At 43.0% G+C, this 18,474-nt stretch overlaps 2 protein-coding genes across 4 annotated transcripts; both read left to right on the top strand.

Annotated features, from left to right (window-relative positions):
• Positions 1-527: 527 nt before the first annotated feature.
• LOC116208455 (protein CELLULOSE SYNTHASE INTERACTIVE 1) lies at positions 528-10,827 on the top strand. Of its 3 annotated transcripts, none has more exons than XM_031541913.1 (8): positions 528-684; positions 1,209-1,396; positions 2,082-2,155; positions 3,008-6,056; positions 6,166-8,710; positions 9,025-9,479; positions 10,056-10,172; positions 10,256-10,827. In XM_031541913.1, the coding sequence occupies exons 3-8, from the start codon at positions 2,145-2,147 to the stop codon at positions 10,394-10,396; spliced, it is 6,318 nt and encodes a 2,105-aa protein (XP_031397773.1). In that variant the 5' UTR covers positions 528-684; positions 1,209-1,396; positions 2,082-2,144; the 3' UTR covers positions 10,397-10,827. The 3 variants fall into 3 exon arrangements, with proteins under 3 accessions (XP_031397773.1, XP_031397774.1, XP_031397775.1); XM_031541914.1 differs by having other exon boundaries at positions 546-765; XM_031541915.1 differs by lacking the exon at positions 528-684 and adding an exon at positions 802-915.
• Positions 10,828-12,894: 2,067 nt separating this feature from the next.
• On the top strand, positions 12,895-17,603 carry LOC116208241 (aspartic proteinase-like protein 1). Its single transcript, XM_031541587.1, has 10 exons — positions 12,895-13,626; positions 14,132-14,270; positions 14,992-15,233; positions 15,367-15,594; positions 15,709-15,847; positions 15,923-15,993; positions 16,084-16,183; positions 16,413-16,473; positions 16,589-16,660; positions 17,076-17,603. Exons 1-10 carry the CDS (start codon positions 13,322-13,324, stop codon positions 17,336-17,338), a joined length of 1,620 nt encoding a protein of 539 aa, XP_031397447.1. The 5' UTR covers positions 12,895-13,321; the 3' UTR covers positions 17,339-17,603.
• Positions 17,604-18,474: the final 871 nt, after the last annotated feature.

Below are 18,474 nucleotides of genomic sequence, written 5' to 3' on the forward strand. Positions count from 1 at the left end.
ATGAATAAAATACTTAGTTTGTCTCGTGGGATATCATAAGTAATGTAAAATGATTATCAATTTTACTTTATATAAGGTTATAAACTTATAATTCATAAAGACGCATAAAAAATAATTTTTGAAACAATGTATTCATTATTCATAAAAACTTACGATTTTACGATTCGATTTTGTAGACCCTCTATCGTTTCTACTTAGAAACTCGATGTTACTAGCAAAAATCTATTAAATCATATATTGTCAACAAACACGATCAATATGTAAGAGCGTAATTATGGGCTTCAACTCTCGGTCTATATTCATGGCAAGGGGTTTCATCATAATTTTCTTCATGCGGCGAGGTTAGAACCGTTTACGAAGAAAACCGGAAAACGGAGTCACTGCAAGCCGAGCCGGATTTCAAGCCGAAGCCGCTCAGCTATTGGACAGCGATTAATTGTCGGTGGTCCACTGACGAGCCGACGGTGAGGCTCTGAACCAAAAATACGATTACGGAAAAAAAAAAAATCCGCAACCAAAAACACACTCATACACAGAGAAAAGAAAGAACAGTCTCTCTCTCTCTCTCTCTCTCTCTGCATTATTACTATCTCTCATCTTCGTCGCTGCTTTGATTTCGCTTCTCTTCTACGAAATCCATTTCTGCATCTTCTCCCTCCCCCCTCTCTCTCTCTGCGTGATAAGGTCATCTCTCTCTCTCTCTCTCTCTCTCTGCATTTGCTGCGTCTTGCATTGATAGCCATTGCCGCTTTCACGGCATCTAAGGTCCAGATTTCGCCCACTCTCTGATGGATTCTCTGAGCTTCTGAGTGCTTTTCAGTTTGTGCTTTGTATGCCATTGCCTCCTGATTGATTCAGCTCTCTCGGTCTTCTCAGTCTCTGCTCAGCTTGAATGCTGATGCTCCTTCTGATTTGGTACGCGGATTGCGTTTCCTGTCCCGTTTGGTAGCTCGGAGATCGAGAATAGCTCGAGGAAGTGGAAGTTCGCTTAGATTCTAGCTCGGTCTATTGTCCTTTATGCTGTTGAGTCCAACCGTTCGATCTGCGTTTACTTCGATTCAGCTCGAGTGGTCCTGTAATTGGTTGTTGGATCATTGGTTCGTGCTGCCTTTTGCTTTCAGTCGAGCTTGGAATGGAGTTACTGTGCCTGATCCGTAATTCCGTGGGGTCGAGTTTAACGATTTGGATGTGCATTGGTTGAATTGCAGGGAGTATTGATGCTTTGACTCGGTCTGAGAGGTAGATCTGGAGAGGGGGCGAGGAGCTCTGTTGATTCTCTTTTGACTCGGAAGTCTTGAAGTGGAGTGGAGTGAAGTGAAGCGAAGCAAAGCTGGCGGCAACACTGGCTTGGAGGTTCGCTGCCAGCAATGGCAGCGGCCATGTCGCTAGTGATCTGGTAATTATGAGCCGACTCTTTGCTTCTTCTCAGTCTTCATTCACTTGAATTCCAAGCAGATACTTTCTAAGATTATTGAATTGTAAAGTCCGGAAAGGCAGCAGCCGGTGAGATCAGTGTTGCTGTCACTTTCAACCGAATGTATTATACAGTTCTTCTCATGAATATTCATTCAGTAGATGGATCTGATGTCTTTGATCTTGCTTGGATGCGCTTCTTTTGTATGTACTCAAGGAGGCTCTTAACGGGTGTACTCCAGGTTGCCATTGCATTAGATTGCTCTTTTACCTGTTTTCTGTTTCGGTTATAGCATCAAGAATTGACTGTTATGATAATGATATGGAATGGCTTGAATTGTACGAACAATTTGTGATCTGATGTCAACTGTTGTGGAAATTCACCTCAACAGCCGGCTAGTTGTGTCTGTTATGGCTCTTTCTAAATTCTTATACCATACGAGATTCAGAAGAGCTTAGCATTAAGTCTGATGCTGCTCCTTTCCACCATGAAACTAGAATTTTGCTTGCTGACTGTGTCTGAAGGTTCCAGTTGCTTCTCTTTTTCCTTTTTCAATTAAAGCTTTACTCTATAAACTTTTTGCCTTCTGTGTCCTTCAGTCCTATGCAGTACATATAATGCGCGGTAGATTTTCACTACTCACTTGTTCATGTCTTGTTTTGTGCAGGAAAGAAATGGAGATGGAAAACTTCATGATTCAGAGCCCCCTACTCCACATTCTGTAATTAAGATGGGCTTGAGGTTGGTGAAGTCTACAGACTGTTTAAGACTGAAATTGATTGCTATCTGCTTTATTTGCTTTATTTCATGTTCAGTCCTGCATTTCTAGTATACTATAGGAGCCGCAAATGCCTGCATCTGCCCCTCTCTCTCTCTCTGTTTTTTTTTTTTTTATTTGGTGCTAAAAATTGCTGATTAAAGGAAGCTTAAAAATTTGATATCATGGGGCCATGTGGGTGCGGTTAGCTTTAGATGCAACTGTTCCATTGATCCTAGTTTGCAAGTTGCGATGGTTTGGCATTTCTAATGTGGTAACTCCATTGAAGTGCTAAGGTCATTTCTTTACTGCTTCTGCTTGAATGTCTCATTTCGGAGATGTTGCGCCGTCTATTTCCAACAAGCTTGTCCAATTGTCTCTCTCTCTCTCTCTCTCTCTCTCTGGCCAAGTGCAATTATCTGGTTGAAGCTAAACAGCAGGACTCTCTGGCTGGAATTCAGATAATGAGGTTTCACCCATTTGAAAAATGCTTTTTATTTTGGTTATTACAGTAAGAATGAAAGAACCAATCCATAACTGTTTCTTCTATATCCTTTCTCATTCACTTAATTTGATATCCTTTTGTTTGCACCATTACATTTCTCTATGATTGAACCTAGCATATGTGCATGTGCATATATAATTCTATATTTTCACTACTCATCCTTTAGCCTTTTCTTAAAAAGCGATTATTGAAAGTTGTTTCCTAGCTACTACTTATTGTAGAGCCCTTGGAAGCAACTCTCAATTGCAACTCAACTGATGCTAATATCATGCAAAAATTAAGATATCTGAAGATTCAACCTCAGTACCTTATATTGTTCATTATCTTGCAGAGACCGTTCAAGTAGCATGGAGGATCCTGATGGGACTATAGCAAGTGTAGCACAATGCATTGAGCAGTTGCGGCAGACTTCATCTTCTGCTCAAGAGAAAGAGCATTCATTGAGACAACTGCTGGATCTTATTGATACGCGTGAAAATGCCTTCAGTGCTGTTGCATCCCATTCTCAGGCTGTTCCAGTGCTTGTTTCCCTGCTCCGTTCTGGATCAGTGGGAGTGAAGATACAGGCAGCAACAGTTTTGGGGTCTCTGTGTAAGGAAAATGATCTACGTGTCAAAGTTCTGTTGGGAGGATGCATCCCTCCATTGCTTGGACTCCTTAAGTCTAGCTCTGCAGAAGGTCAAACTGCAGCTGCAAAGACCATTTATGCCGTCTCGCAAGGTGGTGCTAAAGATCATGTTGGATCAAAGATCTTTTCCACCGAAGGTGTTGTCCCTGTTTTGTGGGAGCAACTATCAAAGGGGCTCAAGGCTGGAAACTTAGTTGACAGCCTGTTGACTGGAGCTTTAAGGAGCCTTTCCAGCAGTACTGAGGGATTCTGGCCTGCAACCATACAGGCTGGTGGGGTGGATATCCTTGTAAAGTTGCTTACGAGCGGACAATCAAGCACTCAAGCCAATGTCTGCTTTCTTCTTGCATCCATGATGATTGAAGATGCATCTGTCTGTCCAAAGGTGTTGGCTGCAGATACAACTAAATATCTCCTCAAATTGTTGGGGCCGGGAAATGAAGCTCCCGTAAGAGCAGAAGCAGCTAATGCCCTTAAATCTCTTTCTGCACAATGCAAAGAAGCAAGACAAAAGATTGCAAGCTCTAATGGAATTCCTGATCTGATAAATGCTACAATAGCTCCTTCAAAAGAATTTATGCAGGGTGAATATGCTCAGGCATTGCAGGAGAATGCAATGTGTGCCCTCGCAAACATCTCTGGTGGCTTGTCATATGTCATCTCAAGCCTTGGGCAGAGTCTGGAATCGTGCAATTCACCGGCGCAGGTTGCTGACATCTTAGGAGCTTTAGCTTCAGCCCTCATGATATACGACAGCAAAGCAGAATCTATGCGTGCCTCAGATCCTGTGGCTGTTGAGCAAACGCTAATTAACCAGTTTAAACCTCGCCTACCATTTCTTGTACAGGAGCGTACGATCGAAGCCCTTGCCAGTTTGTATAGCAACACTGTGCTCTCACCTAAACTTCGAAATTCTGATGCAAAGCGGTTGCTTGTTGGTTTGATCACAATGGCGGCAAATGAAGTTCAGGATGAGCTTATAAGAGCTCTTCTCACACTTTGCAACAATGAAGGCAGTCTATGGCGTGCTCTTCAGGGTCGTGAAGGTGTGCAATTGCTGATCTCTCTCCTTGGGCTGTCGTCAGAGCAGCAGCAAGAATGTGTGGTTGCTCTCTTATGTCTTTTGTCCAATGAGAATGACGAAAGTAAATGGGCGATCACAGCTGCTGGTGGAATTCCTCCGCTTGTTCAAATTCTAGAGATAGGATCAGTAAAAGCCAAAGAAGATTCGGCTTTGATTCTGAGAAATCTTTGTAATCACAGTGAAGATATACGTGCATGTGTTGAAAGTGCTGATGCTGTTCCTGCTTTGCTTTGGCTACTGAAAAATGGAAGTGCAAATGGGAAAGAAATTGCTGCGAAGACACTGAACCATCTCATTCATAAATCTGATACTGCAACTATAAGCCAGCTCACAGCTTTATTGACGAGTGAGCTACCGGAATCTAAGGTTTATGTCTTGGATGCTCTGAGAAGCATGCTTTCTGTGGCTCCTCTCAGTGATATCTTACGGGAAGGTAGCGCAGCGAATGACGCCATTGAGACAATGATAAAGATTCTCAGCTCTACTAAAGAGGAAACCCAAGCTAAGTCAGCATCTGCCCTAGCTGGAATTTTCAATCACAGAAAAGACTTGCGGGAGAGTAATATTGCTGTGAAAGCTCTATGGCCTGTCTTGAAATTGTTGAATGTCGAAGTGGAGAACATCTTGGTGGAGTCCTCGCGTTGCCTGGCTGCAATTTTTCTTTCAATTAAGGTGAACAAGGATGTCACTGCAATTGCAAAGGATGCATTAGCCCCCTTGGTTGCACTAGCAAACTCTTCAAACCTAGAGGTTGCGGAGCAGGCAACATGTGCTTTGGCAAATCTTATCTTAGATAGTGAAGTATCAGAGAAAGCTGTGGCTGAAGAAGTTATTTTGCCTGCCACCAGGGTTTTGCGTGAAGGCACGGTTGCTGGAAAGACTCATGCAGCAGCTGCAATTGCCCGGTTGCTCAAATCTAGGAAAATCGACTCTCCCTTGACTGATTATGTGAATCGTTCCGGAACAGTTCTTGCATTGGTTTCTCTCCTTGAATCTGCTGGTAATGATCGAGTTGCTGTGTCAGAGGCACTTGATGCACTTTCTATCCTTTCGAGGTCAGGAGCCAGCGGGCATGTAAAGCCTGCATGGGCAGTTTTATCTGAAGTTCCGAAAAGCATAGCGCCAATAGTTTTGTCAATTCCTGATGCAGAACACTCGCTGCAGGACAAAGCTATCGAGATATTATCTCGGCTTTGCCACGATCAGTCTCTTGTTTTAGGAGATTCAATTGCCGGCTCCTCTGGATGCATCACATCAGTTGCTACAAGAATAATAAATTCCACAAACCCTAAAGTCAAAATTGGGGGAACTGCATTGCTTGTTTGTGCTGCAAAAGTCAATTACCAGAGAATAGTGGAGGATCTTAATCAGTCCAGTTCCTGTGCTTTTCTCATTGAGTCTCTCGTTACCATTATCAGTTCTGCAGAGGTAAACCAGGGCATTGATGGCAAAGAATCCATAAGTATTTGCAGGCGCAATGTGGAAGAAGCAGAGAACGACGAATCAAATAAAAGCATCACAACAGTAATATCTGGTGCCAACCTAGCAATATGGTTGTTGTCTGTTCTTGCCAGTCGTGACGAAAAGATTAGGATCGTAATCATGGAAGCTGGTGCTGTTGAAGTCCTCACAGATAAAATCTCACATTATTCCTCTCAGTATGCTCAGGTATTCAATTTTCTTTCAATATATCTTCCATTTCTTTTTTGGTGAAAGTCTTTTGTGAAAGAAAGACCATGCATGCTCAATCACGGTCCTGATTTGATTATTCATGCAGATTGATTACAAGGAGGATACCAGTATATGGATCAGTGCTTTGCTTCTGGCAATTCTATTTCAAGATAGAGATATCATAAGAGCAAATGCCACCATGAAAGCTATACCGGTGCTGGCGAATTTGTTGAAGGCAGAGGAGTCGGCAAATAGATATTTTGCTGCACAAGCAATGGCCAGCCTAGTCTGCAATGGCAGCAGGGGAACCTTACTTTCTGTAGCAAATTCTGGCGCTGCAAGTGGGCTCATTATGTTGCTTGGCTGTGCTGATGATGATATATCACATCTCTTGGAATTGTCAGGAGAGTTCGCTCTGGTCCACTACCCAGAACAAGTTGCGCTTGAGAGATTGTTCCGGGTTGAAGACATAAGGGTGGGTGCCACTTCTCGAAAAGCAATACCAGCTCTTGTTGATCTGCTCAAACCAATTCCAGATCGACCAGGTGCACCTTTCCTTGCGCTTGGGCTTCTGACTCAGCTTGCAAAAGACTGCCCCTCCAACAAAATCTCAATGGTTGAGGCAGGTGCTCTGGAAGCCTTGACCAAGTATCTTTCACTTGGGCCACAGGATGCTACTGAAGAAGCTGCTACCGATCTCCTAGGGATCCTATTTTGCACCCCTGAAATACGGAAACATGAATCTGCATTGGGTGCAGTGGGTCAACTGGTAGCAGTGTTACGTCTTGGAGGGAGAGGTGCTCGTTATAGTGCTGCTAAGGCTCTGGAGAGCCTCTTTTCTGCTGATCATATCCGGAATGCAGAAATGACTCGACAAGCGGTTCAACCCTTAGTGGAGATTCTCAGCACTGGTATGGAAAGGGAACAGCATGCAGCTATAGCTGCCTTGGTCAGACTGTTGAGTGAGAACCCATCAAGAGCTCTTGCTGTTGCTGATGTGGAGATGAATGCCGTGGAAGTTCTCTGCAAGATTCTTTCTTCGAACTGCTCTATGGATTTGAAGGGTGATGCAGCTGAGTTATGCTGCGTATTATTTGGAAATGTTCGAATCAGGTCCACGATGGCTGCAGCTCGCTGCGTCGAGCCTTTGGTCTCCCTCCTTGTCACTGAATTCAGTCCTGCACACCAGTCGGTTGTCCGAGCGTTGGAGAAACTCGTTGAAGATGAGCAGCTGGCGGAACTGGTAGCTGCACATGGTGCAGTTGTTCCTCTCGTTGGCCTTCTATACGGTAGAAACTACTTGCTTCATGAAGCAATCTCTCGAGCACTTGTAAAGTTGGGGAAAGACAGACCTGCTTGTAAGATGGAGATGGTGAAGGCTGGTGTAATTGAGAGCATCCTTGAGATCCTGCACGAAGCTCCAGACTTTCTCTGCACAGCTTTTGCGGAACTTCTCCGCATACTGACCAACAATGCAGGCATTGCTAAGGGACCCTCTGCTGCAAAAGTGGTGGGGCCCCTTTTCCAGCTGCTCCCAAGACTCGAATTTGGTCCTGATGGTCAGCACAGCACGTTGCAGGTCCTTGTGAATATCTTGGAGCATGCCCAATGCCGGGCTGACTATGCTTTGACTTCTCACCTGGCTATAGAACCTCTAATCCCTTTGCTCGATTCTCCTGTGCCGGCTGTTCAACAGCTGGCTGCTGAGCTGCTATCGCACCTTCTCATGGAAGAGCATCTACAGAAGGATCCGGTTATGCATCAAGTGATTGGTCCCCTCGTTCGGGTCCTTGCATCTGGCATTCATATGCTGCAGCAGAGAGCCGTGAAGGCTCTGGAAAGCCTAGCAGTGATGTGGCCCAATGAGATTGCTAAAGAGGGTGGAGTTTCAGAGCTATCTAAAGTGATACTGCAGACTGATCCTCTGCTTCCCCATGCTCTGTGGGAATCTGCAGCATCTGTTTTAACCCGTATCTTGCAGTTCAGTTCGGAATTTTACCTGGAGGTTCCTGTTGCTGTGTTAGTCAGATTGCTCCATTCAGGCTTAGAAGGCACAGTAACCGGTGCATTGAATGCTCTTCTGGTCCTGGAGAGCGATGATTCGACTAGTGCTGAAGCCATGGCGGAGAGTGGTGCCATAGAGGCCCTTTTGGAACTAATTGGGTCTCACCAAAATGAGGAAATAGCAACAAGGTTGCTTGAAGTTTTGCTCAACAACGTGAAGATCAGGGAATCAAAGGCTACGAAATCTGCAATCTTACCCTTATCCCAGTACCTCCTCGATCCACAAACTCAAAATCAGCAGGCGAGATTACTTGCTACTCTTGCACTTGGAGATATATTCCAGAATGAGGGTCTTGCTCGAAGTGCAGATGCTGTGTCAGCTTGTCGGGCATTAGTCAACGTGCTTGAAGAGCAACCTACTGAAGAGATGAAGGTGGTCGCAATATGTGCTTTACAGAACCTAGTGATGTACAGCAGATCAAATAAAAGAGCTGTTGCAGAGGCTGGTGGCGTTCAAGTTGTCTTGGATCTGATTGGTTCGAGTGATCCAGATACCTCTGTTCAGGCAGCGATGTTTGTTAAGCTCCTATTCTCCAATCATACCATTCAAGAGTATGCATCTAGTGAAACAGTCAGAACTATAACTTGTGAGTGCAATTCATTGTGCAGTTTTGGTAGCATCATGAAAGGAGCTTCTTTCTTTAAATGTGAAGTACTTAATTTGCAATTTAAGTCTGCTATGATTGCTTTATATTTGTTTCCTTATTTCCCTTAAAGAGGCTCAGATCATTGACTCTACAAAATTTCTTTACCTTGTTCACATAGGTTATCTCATTGTAACCTGAGTATGCACAACTATTTTTCAAGAAGTACCTTGGATAGTTTTTCGCTGTTCTCAATAATCAGTTCTTACCTCTGTAGGAATATTTTCTTGCATCCTGAAATAATTTGTTTGTTGCAGCTGCCATTGAGAAGGACCTATGGGCCACTGGAACTGTTCACGAGGAGTATCTGAAAGCCTTAAATGCACTCTTCGCCAACTTCCCTCGTCTACGAGCTTCTGACCCTGCAACGCTCAGTATCGCTCACTTAGTCACGGCTCTCAAGACAGGGTCTGAGGCCACCCAAGAGGCCGCCTTGGATGCGCTTTTTCTGCTGAGGCAAGCTTGGACAGCTTGCGGTCCTGAAATTTCTAAAGCCCAGGCTATTGCTGCTTCAGAAGCAATTCCTTTACTGCAGTACTTGATCCAGTCAGGCCCACCTAGGTTCCAGGAGAAGGCGGAATTCCTTTTACAGTGTTTGCCCGGTACCTTGGTCGTGATCATCAAGCACGGGAACAACATGAAGCAATCTGTGGGTAACCCTAGCGTCTACTGCAAGCTCACGCTCGGCAACAACCCACCAAGGCAAACTAAGGCAAGTGCCCTTCGCATTTGTGTGTTCATTACTTCTTTCTTCTTCTAATGCAGTTCAGTGAAATTCAGCATAATGAGGTGAATGATAGTCCAAACTATGGTTGAAGCCGGACATCGAGCCGGTTTAGTTTAGGGTGAGCGGGCAATTCATTCTAGTTCTCATGTACAATTTGATCCATTGCCAAGAACCAACTGAACCAGCTGTCTACTTCTAATATTGTTGCCTGAGCTTAGTCATTCGCAAGAAGGAAAAACAGTTCTAAGACACAGGGATTCGCTTTCTGGATATAAAGATAGTCAACGGAATACTAGTGAACATGTGAAGAGCACAATTGGCCTGGTCATTATCACATTAGGTGGACCTAGGCCGGTAGCTAGTTCTCTGTGAAACATACTAGTATTATCAAATCATGGCCTTGAAATATATCAAGGTTGACCCTTTTGATACTCCAAATGGAGTCTTCTTTCTTTTTTTTTTTTATAACGTTTTTCTTCCCGCATCAAATTGTCCTAGTTCCTGGACTGGTTGGCAGCTTAACCCTTTACTCTCTTGATTGTGTTGATCTTGGTTGATCAGGTTGTTTCGACCGGCCCCAACCCGGAGTGGGATGAGAGCTTCTCGTGGTCCTTTGAAAGTCCTCCAAAGGGCCAAAAGCTTCACATCTCCTGCAAGAATAAAAGCAAAATGGGGAAGGTATAACATAATTTCTTGTTGACTTTCTATTGATTATAGAAAAGAAAGGTTCCTCAACTCTATTTCTCCCATGATGTCAACAGAGTTCATTCGGAAAAGTGACAATTCAGATCGATCGGGTCGTAATGCTCGGAGCTGTCGCTGGAGAGTACACCTTACTGCCCGAGAGCAAGAGCGGGCCCTCAAGGAACTTGGAGATCGAGTTCCAGTGGTCCAATAAATGAGTGAAAATCTACACTGCATACACCAAACAGTTCTCTGTCAAGGTAAAACTGATTCTTGGGAGGGAGGGAGAGGGAGGAGGAGAGAATTGCTCAAGAAAGGAATTCCTTTTTTTTTTTTTCCTTAATAATTTTGGTTTGCTTCGAATATCTCTTTTTTTTTAATATATAAATAATTATTATTTGTCGACTGTGTCAGTTGTGTATATACGCTGTTTCCTTTGCTTTGGAGGATTTGAGCTTCGTTAGTGACTGTATTTTCCTTCTTTGTAAAACAATAGTCAGTCCAGTTACTCTCTATTCTTTTGTAAGCAGCTGCTATGTATACATATATTCTTTCTCTGGGGTGGATACTAAACTGAAAACAATGCAGTTGAATTTGTATTTCTCCCATCATGTATGACAACTTCTTTCCTCCTTGGATGCGAGAGCAATAATGAGGTCGAGTTCACGTTTCATATTCACTCATCGTACCGACCCTTTCTCTTTGCTATTAGCCTACTACACCATATTTGGTTTGGTATCAATCTTTGCCATCACCCAGTCTTCGAGGAAATTATGAGACTGACATTTTCCCCGACATGCTACCGCAACACAGGAGTGCGGCATCACAGGGCCAGCCAGAGACTGCCGTGGTGTGATCGAGTGGCTGAGCCGTCTCGAGCCCATAGGCTGAGCCTGAGAATCATCTAAATAGGTCTGGGAGGCCCAGCGTGGTTTGATCGAGCGAAGAAGGCCTTTGGAAGACCAGACCACGAAAGCCGGGCCGCATCGTAGCAGGCCTCGACCTCGTAAGGCTATACCACCACCACCACCCGTTTCGCTGGAGGGAACGGACCAGGTGCGGACACGCGGACACCGTCAAAGGAGAGCGGGCCCCAATCGGAGCAGGAGTCGTCTGTCTCTGACACGTAAAGGGCGGTCGGGACCACTGACGTGTCGCCTCCTCAAAGCGCAGTCACTGTCTGTATTTCTTCCCATGTCTATGCGGGTCGCAGTAGGCCCCACCCCCCCGGCCCCCCAAATCATCGTCTTGTATGACTTTCGCTTTCCCCTAACTCCCTCCCTCTTCTCCTTTACTATTAATCAATCATTATAATTATATTTTCTCTAATTAATTAATTCATATTTTTTTTCTTGTGAATCTAATATTTAAAAATCTAATCGAATCCGATTAGTCCAATCAAATCAGAAAAAAATACTGAACCGCTTGAATCAATCAACGTTGATAATTGACTAATTAATCTTAAATCTATTAATTTCATGTAAATTATTTAAGTAATTAGACCCATATTCTCCTTTAAGTGATAAGAAATTAAAATAAGCAATGAAAGTTCATGCTCGTAAAAACTTTAACCCTAAAAGTGAGTCCACCCAATTTGTGTTGGATTAGTCGGCATCGAGCTTCGGAGTACCCAAAAAATTATTTAATTAATTAAAAGAAGTAAAAAATAATTCACCCACCGACCTCAACTTCAACAAACGACATGATCAAGATTGTCGTCTTCTACCCTCTCCTCTCCTCTAGTCACTACATATAAAATGAAAAAAAAAAAAGGGCATCCCAAATTTTTTCCCTCATATTGCACACTGCACTTTCTAAACCGTAATTATTTGCATTGTCCCAACTACCATAATCCATCTGTCTCCAAACGTAAAATCTCCTTGCCCGTTCCACTGACTTTATGATCCAAATATAAAATTTCTAGGAATCTTATGATAGTCGGTAAAATCATCAATCTCATGCCAGCAACAAATCTTTCAATTTTTTTAATGATTTTCAAAGTACGATCATTGAATTCACATTCTTCTCGTAATAATATATCAGTCTCCTTAAAAATAATTATATTATACCCAAATTTTAATATTAAAATAATCTCAAAGAAAACAGTAATAATATTTAATTATAAAGATTAGCTGAGTAATTGATCAGTTAGTTCATTTTTATATGAGTAGAGGCATAAAATTTTAACTTTAAATAGAGTTTTCCTTGCTTAATGGATAACAATTTGTTAGGAACGAGGAATTTTTTTTTCATTTTGTACTTGAAATTTACTTATCACTAAAAATAATCTCAAATTCATTTTTATCTTTTTTTAAGAGTTGCATTTAGCTCAAGAATATGAGATGAAGCTATGAGATTGATGGAAACATATTTTAACTTTTGCATATAAAGGTATTCTTTTAAAATCTTAAAACTCTAAATATAAAAAAATGCCAAGTTAATTAAATAACATTAAATTTGCGTTTAGTTTCATAGTAAAGTTGTTATTCTATTTAACTCTATTCAATTTTAAGAAAATGAAGACGAAATAGGTGAAAATTTTTATTATTAAAAAATTAATTTTAATAATTATTAAGAAAAAATTTGTAAAAATATTTGGAGTAAAAGACAGAAAACTAACGAATAGCGAGATAATTTAGCAAGGGCAAAAATTTTAATTCGAAAAAATAAACGAAGCATAAATTTTTAGGAAACAAATATTAACGAAGAAAACTTCCGCTCGCATCCCGATACTGTCGCGCTGGAGGGTGCGCACTGCGCCTCCTCCTCCTCCTCCTCCTCCTCCTCCGTCGTCGTCCTCCTCTCTCTCTCTCTCTCTTCACTTCTCTCACTCTCTCTCTCTCTCTCTCTCTCTCTCTCTCTCCCTCCTCAGCTCAGTTCACTCACTGACCTGCAAACTTTACCATTCCACTGTGTTCTTCAGCTCCTTTCTGCCACTTTTCAGCTCCATTTTCTTCATCCCCACCACTATTTTCCGTTCCTCGGAGCTCCGTACTCCGCACTCAATGCTCCCTCTCGGCGGCTCTGGATGCCGGAATCCCCGCATTGCGCTCCAAAAACCCTAGATCTCGCCCCCTGCTACCTTCCCACACTTGTTGAACCTCTATATTCCAGGCGGTGCTCCGATCATTCGGCCGCCGGCCATGGCAGTCCTGGTGCTCCAGCTCCTGCTTCTGGCGTCGGGCCTCTTAGCTGAGACCGGGCGAGCTGTCACCTTCTCGTCGCGGCTGATCCACCGGTTCTCCGAGGAGGTGAAGGCGCTTAGGGTTTCGCGAGGTGGAGGTGGGAATGCCACCGGCTCGTGGCCGGAGAAAAGGAGTGTGGAGTACTACCAGCTGCTCGTGAGCAGCGACTTCCAGCGGCAGAACATGAAGCTCGGTACCCACTATGAGGTGCTTTTCCCTTCCGAAGGCAGCAAAACGATGTCGCTTGGGAACGATTTCGGATGGTCGGATTCCTACTCTCCTCCTCCCCTATCGGTGCTAGCAGTTTGGCTTTATTATATGGAATTCTGCCGTTTGCTTTGACTCGACTGTGCAGGACTTCTGTGCCTAGACTTCGTCAACCAAGTAGCTCCCTTTTTTTTTTTTTTGCATATTCACTAATTTTTTACAGTAAGAGTGAGTTCATTATTTGGTTGAAAAAGAATATATTTTTGTCCTGTCCCTTGCGTGATGAAAATTCTTTGAGGTCGAATGCATGCTTAGATGCCTGTTATAATAGATGTGCTTGTGCTTGGACATCTGCCATGGTCTTCTTTTCATTACGCTCGTTCGTGAAGCAACACATTTCTAAGTATGGACTACCTATCCCATGGTGCAGTCATTGAGTATGTTCTGCTATTGAGCGGGTCTATGAGTCTCCATGGCCGTCTTGTTGGAAAGTATTTGCTAATTTGATTATCATGGGTGCTAATCCCCTGCATCTCGTGTTTTTATTTTTCCAATTTCCAGGTTACATTACACATGGATTGATGTGGGGACTCCAAATGTTGCCTTCCTTGTTGCGCTGGATGCGGGCAGTGATCTACTTTGGCTTCCGTGTGAATGTGTGCAATGTGCACCCCTTTCTGCCAGTTACTATAACAGTCTGGTAATTTGCTTCTGTCTCTTCTTCATTAGAAATTCTTAGTTTTGGTACTTCCATTCGCTTTCCTCAAGTAAAATCTGTAACGAGAGTATCAGCATGCCTTGGCCGATATTAAAAAGGGTCCTGCATAAATGTCCCTCCAACTTATCTGACCATGTGTTAAACAGCCATAACTATGTCTGCTGTGAATGTGAATCAATGTAAATTTCGACATTGAGAAGTATTAATGACACTGGGGCACGACACTGGGGCACAATGCTAATAGCTGTAGCTCAATGGTTGGTTTTCCACTGCCACGTAGAAGATCAATATTCCTCTCGAGCTTCCACAATATCATCTGACAGTTTTCTGAATCTTGGGATGTTGTATTTAGTTATAATTGTGGGTGGAGATGGGTTGTGTCTACAAATGTGTAATTTCTCTTGATTCTCCACATGGTAACTAAGTATTTTGCTACACAAAGACACTGCAGAGGAACCAGCACATGGCACGTGCTTGTAATTGTTTGTGCGTGTTTGTGTGTATGTGATTGAGAGTGCCAGAGGGAGAGATAGACTGAGCAACTTAGAGCTTGGTAACAGGTCGCATGCGACAGCTCTCCTTTTGAGCATGTCCATCAATGGAGTTGTCATGTCTCAGTAAGAACTTGGTAACAGGTTTAGCACTTATTTCCGATGATTGATTGGCAGGTGCTCCCTTGTATATGGGGCAATCTATTGTGCAGGATAGAGATCTGAATGAATATAGTCCATCTTCTTCGAGCACCAGCGAGCACCTACCCTGCAGCCATCAGCTATGTGAATTGGGCCCAAACTGCAAAAGTCCCAAGGAGTCATGCCCTTACACAGTCAATTACTACTCTGAAAACACATCGACTTCTGGACTGCTTGTTCAGGACGTATTGCATCTTTCATCTGGCAGTAATGGTGGATCAAACCATTCTGTGAAGGCTCCTATCATTCTAGGGTGTGGCTGCTCTTCTATTCACCACTTTTCTGTCCAATAATAATCCATGATTGTTCTATTGCTGTCTCACTGGCAAGTAAGTTTCTGCTTGGAAGGGTTGCCCATTAAATATATCCCTTTTAACTGCTCACAGGTGTGGTATGAAGCAAAGCGGCGGCTACTTGGATGGCGTTGCTCCTGATGGTCTTATTGGCTTGGGAATTGGAGAAATTTCAGTCCCTAGCATTCTTGCCAAAGCAGGATTGGTCCGCAACTCTTTCTCCATGTGCTTTGATGAAGATGACTCAGGGAGAATATTTTTTGGGGATCAGGGTCCAGTATCCCAGAAGAACACGCCATTCCTGCCCCTAAATGGGAAATAGTATGATCATTCCTGTGCCTTTACACATTCTGTTTAGTAGAACTTTTCTCCGGTATTGTGTTTATATGGTTGTGTATGAGGGTGTGATCATGACTGGTTCATCTTTTTGTCCAGTGAAACTTACATTGTTGGGGTGGAGGCATGTTGTATCGGGAACTCTTGTCTTAAACAGTCAGATTTTAATGCACTGGTCGATAGTGGGGCCTCATTCACCTTTCTACCAAATGCAGTTTATGAAAGAATTGCAGATGAGGTATCTTATCTTTGTAGTGAACTTATAGTGGTTGCAAAAGATAGGGTGTTTCTAATATTAATCTAATTGTAACAGTTTGATAGGCGAGTTAATGCCACTAGAGCTAGCAGTGAAGGCTATCCTTGGAAGTATTGCTACAAATCCAGGTAAACGTGCTGGAGTTTGACCTTCATCATTTTCTTATGCTTTTTCTCTTCAAAAGTGCCATTCTTACCAAAGTTAACATTGCTCGACAGTATGAAAGAGAAGCCCAAGGTTCCCTCTTTGACTCTTGTGTTCCCCCTAAACAACACCTTTGTGGTTCATGATCCTGTTTTTCTGATCTACGGAATGGAGGTGGGTACTACAATAATATTGAATACTCGGTTGCCTTTTGATTGTCTTCTGCTTGTGCTAGCACCTCAAATAAGCATTAGTAAACTTCCTCCTAGTAAGTTGCTATTGCCGGCATTTATCATGCTTGGAGACTTGAGCTTCGATCTGACGTTTCATAGTTTTCTAAATTGCACCTTTGATTCTCTAAAGATGATTGCCTATCTAAAATCTGGTCATCTGTTTGGTGTAGGGGGTTGCTGCATTTTGTTTGGCAATACAACCTGCAGATGGAGACATTGGAACAATAGGACGTGAGTCCCTTTGTCTGTCTTCTCAGTTAAAACTTATCTCACTGGTCCGCGATTTCTTTCCCCATGATATTCTATTCAATTTCAACCTTTGCCTATGTCTTTTTCTTTACTGCAGATAACTTCATGACGGGATATAGAATGGTTTTTGACCGGGAAAATTTGAAGTTGGGCTGGTCCCACTCTAATTGTGAGTTCTCTGATTTTGTCTCTCATCTACACCATGGAGCACTTAATTTCCTCTCTCCATGAGCAGCATGCTGTGCACAAAATAGATGCGTGGAGTACATTCTCCTTTTGGCTGAGGAGAGCGCTGAAAAAATTCTCTTATATTTTTAGTGTCTTCTTGAAAGAGAGGAAATAAGGAAAATGCGATGGCTTCAACTATATTCCTCGAACTAAGCTTTTGAAAGAACAGAATTTGAAAACTCTTTGTGGTTCTCCCAACCAGGTGCAAAGCACCCAAATAAAATTCCTTATAAGTTTAGCTATACTTGCATTGCAGTTCTTTTGCTGGCATTTCCATTTGGGAATTTTCAATGCTTGAAAATTTATTGCCGACTCTTCCCAGTGCGGTTTAAGATAATAATAATCTGATATTACAGGCCAAGGTCTTGAAGATGGTCAGAGCATGCCCCTCTCACCAAACGGGAGACCTCCGAACCCACTCCCAACGAACGAGCAACAGAGCTCATCCCAAGGCCATGCAGTGGCCCCTGCAGTCGCAGGAAGAGCCCCCACTTCAGCATCAGCTGCTCCGCGAGAGGTGATGACACCCTATTTTGGCCTGCTCAGATTATTACTGCCTCTGCTGCTACTGCATCTCCCCGCCCATCATCATCATATTGTAGATTCACTCACCTGCTAATCGAGACCCTTCCCGGGGACTCCCAAATTTTCACCATAATCTCCTTACCCTGTAAATCTCTTGGTTCTTGCGTCAATATATATATATATATATATATATATATATATATTTAAATATATATATATAACATGTGTAGGTGGGGATATTGGAATCAACCGGTGCCATCGGTTTTTGTATTTCGTAGGCTACCGGTTCGATCATGACCCGCATGGACCTTTGTATATTATGTTGGTTAATAGATATTCCTCTAGACTGTTTTATTCTAGTTCCTCTTAGCCGTTCGCTTCCTCCATGGGAGTAACGCATCATTGGGCCAGAGTCGTGTGGGCTCATCGAGAGTCTCCACACCTGCAAGGCTACAAATACTTCATGCAGTTGTTGTCATATACAAATTTAGGAAATGACCAAATGAAATGGGAATATGGGGACAATTATTGGGGGCTACTGAGGAAGAGTGCTTTGCATGATTTAAAATTGGACCGCCTTATTAAAGTCCAGATAGTGCTGCTCCTAATCCTCCCTCGTCTTATACTCGTTCATGCATTTATCGACTACCCACCTAACCAAAAAGTAAAACATCAAAAAATAAAAGGAAAAAAAACTGAAATTAAAGATTTTTTGGTTCTTCCTTTCAGTTTCCTCCTCTTTCTTACGTATTGAGGGAGGGGAAGGGAAGGCACTATAAAAGATGATTTGGGGGTGGTGGTTGGGGTGGAAAAGAAAAGAAAAGAAAAGAAAAGCACTGGTAGCTTTTGCGGGGCATGAAAAGTAAGGGAGACATCCCCCTTATGTTCATGTGAGTGTGAAGGGACCACAAGCCTTCCAAGTTCCATCACCATTGCAGTTCGTCCGTAGTTTCTACGTTATCGAACACTCTAATGTAATGACCTGATACCTTTCTTCTTCTTTTTGTATATTTAGCCGAAAGAGGTTGATCCTTTATGGCGTTTTCTTGATTTCATATTCATCGTCATTGAGGTCTTTTAGTTACAAATACATTACGACTTGTTCAAAAAATAGAGTTGAGCTCTCGACATGCATCGACATGGCTGTAAGTCTCGATTCTGTTCAGCAAATATGAGCGGAAAGCACGTGTGGCTGATCCTTGAACTTGGACTGCGCATGGGATATGTCCC

This window comes from Punica granatum, chromosome 5, assembly GCF_007655135.1.
Source record: "Punica granatum isolate Tunisia-2019 chromosome 5, ASM765513v2, whole genome shotgun sequence".
Taxonomy (NCBI): domain Eukaryota; kingdom Viridiplantae; phylum Streptophyta; class Magnoliopsida; order Myrtales; family Lythraceae; genus Punica; species Punica granatum.

What these genes read in the sequence shown, in the direction of transcription:
- LOC116208455 (XM_031541913.1), top strand. An exon ending in AACAGTCAGAACTATAACTT is followed by an intron (nt 8,711 to 9,024) that starts GTGAGTGCAATT and finishes TGTTTGTTGCAG; the next exon opens with CTGCCATTGAGAAGGACCTA. An exon ending in ACCCACCAAGGCAAACTAAG is followed by an intron (nt 9,480 to 10,055) that starts GCAAGTGCCCTT and finishes TTGGTTGATCAG; the next exon opens with GTTGTTTCGACCGGCCCCAA.
- LOC116208241 (XM_031541587.1), top strand. Translation starts at nt 13,322, where the DNA reads ATGGCAGTCCTGGTGCTCCAGCTCCTGCTTCTGGCGTCGGGCCTCTTA. An exon ending in AAGGCTCCTATCATTCTAGG is followed by an intron (nt 15,234 to 15,366) that starts GTGTGGCTGCTC and finishes AACTGCTCACAG; the next exon opens with GTGTGGTATGAAGCAAAGCG. An exon ending in ATGAAAGAATTGCAGATGAG is followed by an intron (nt 15,848 to 15,922) that starts GTATCTTATCTT and finishes TAATTGTAACAG; the next exon opens with TTTGATAGGCGAGTTAATGC.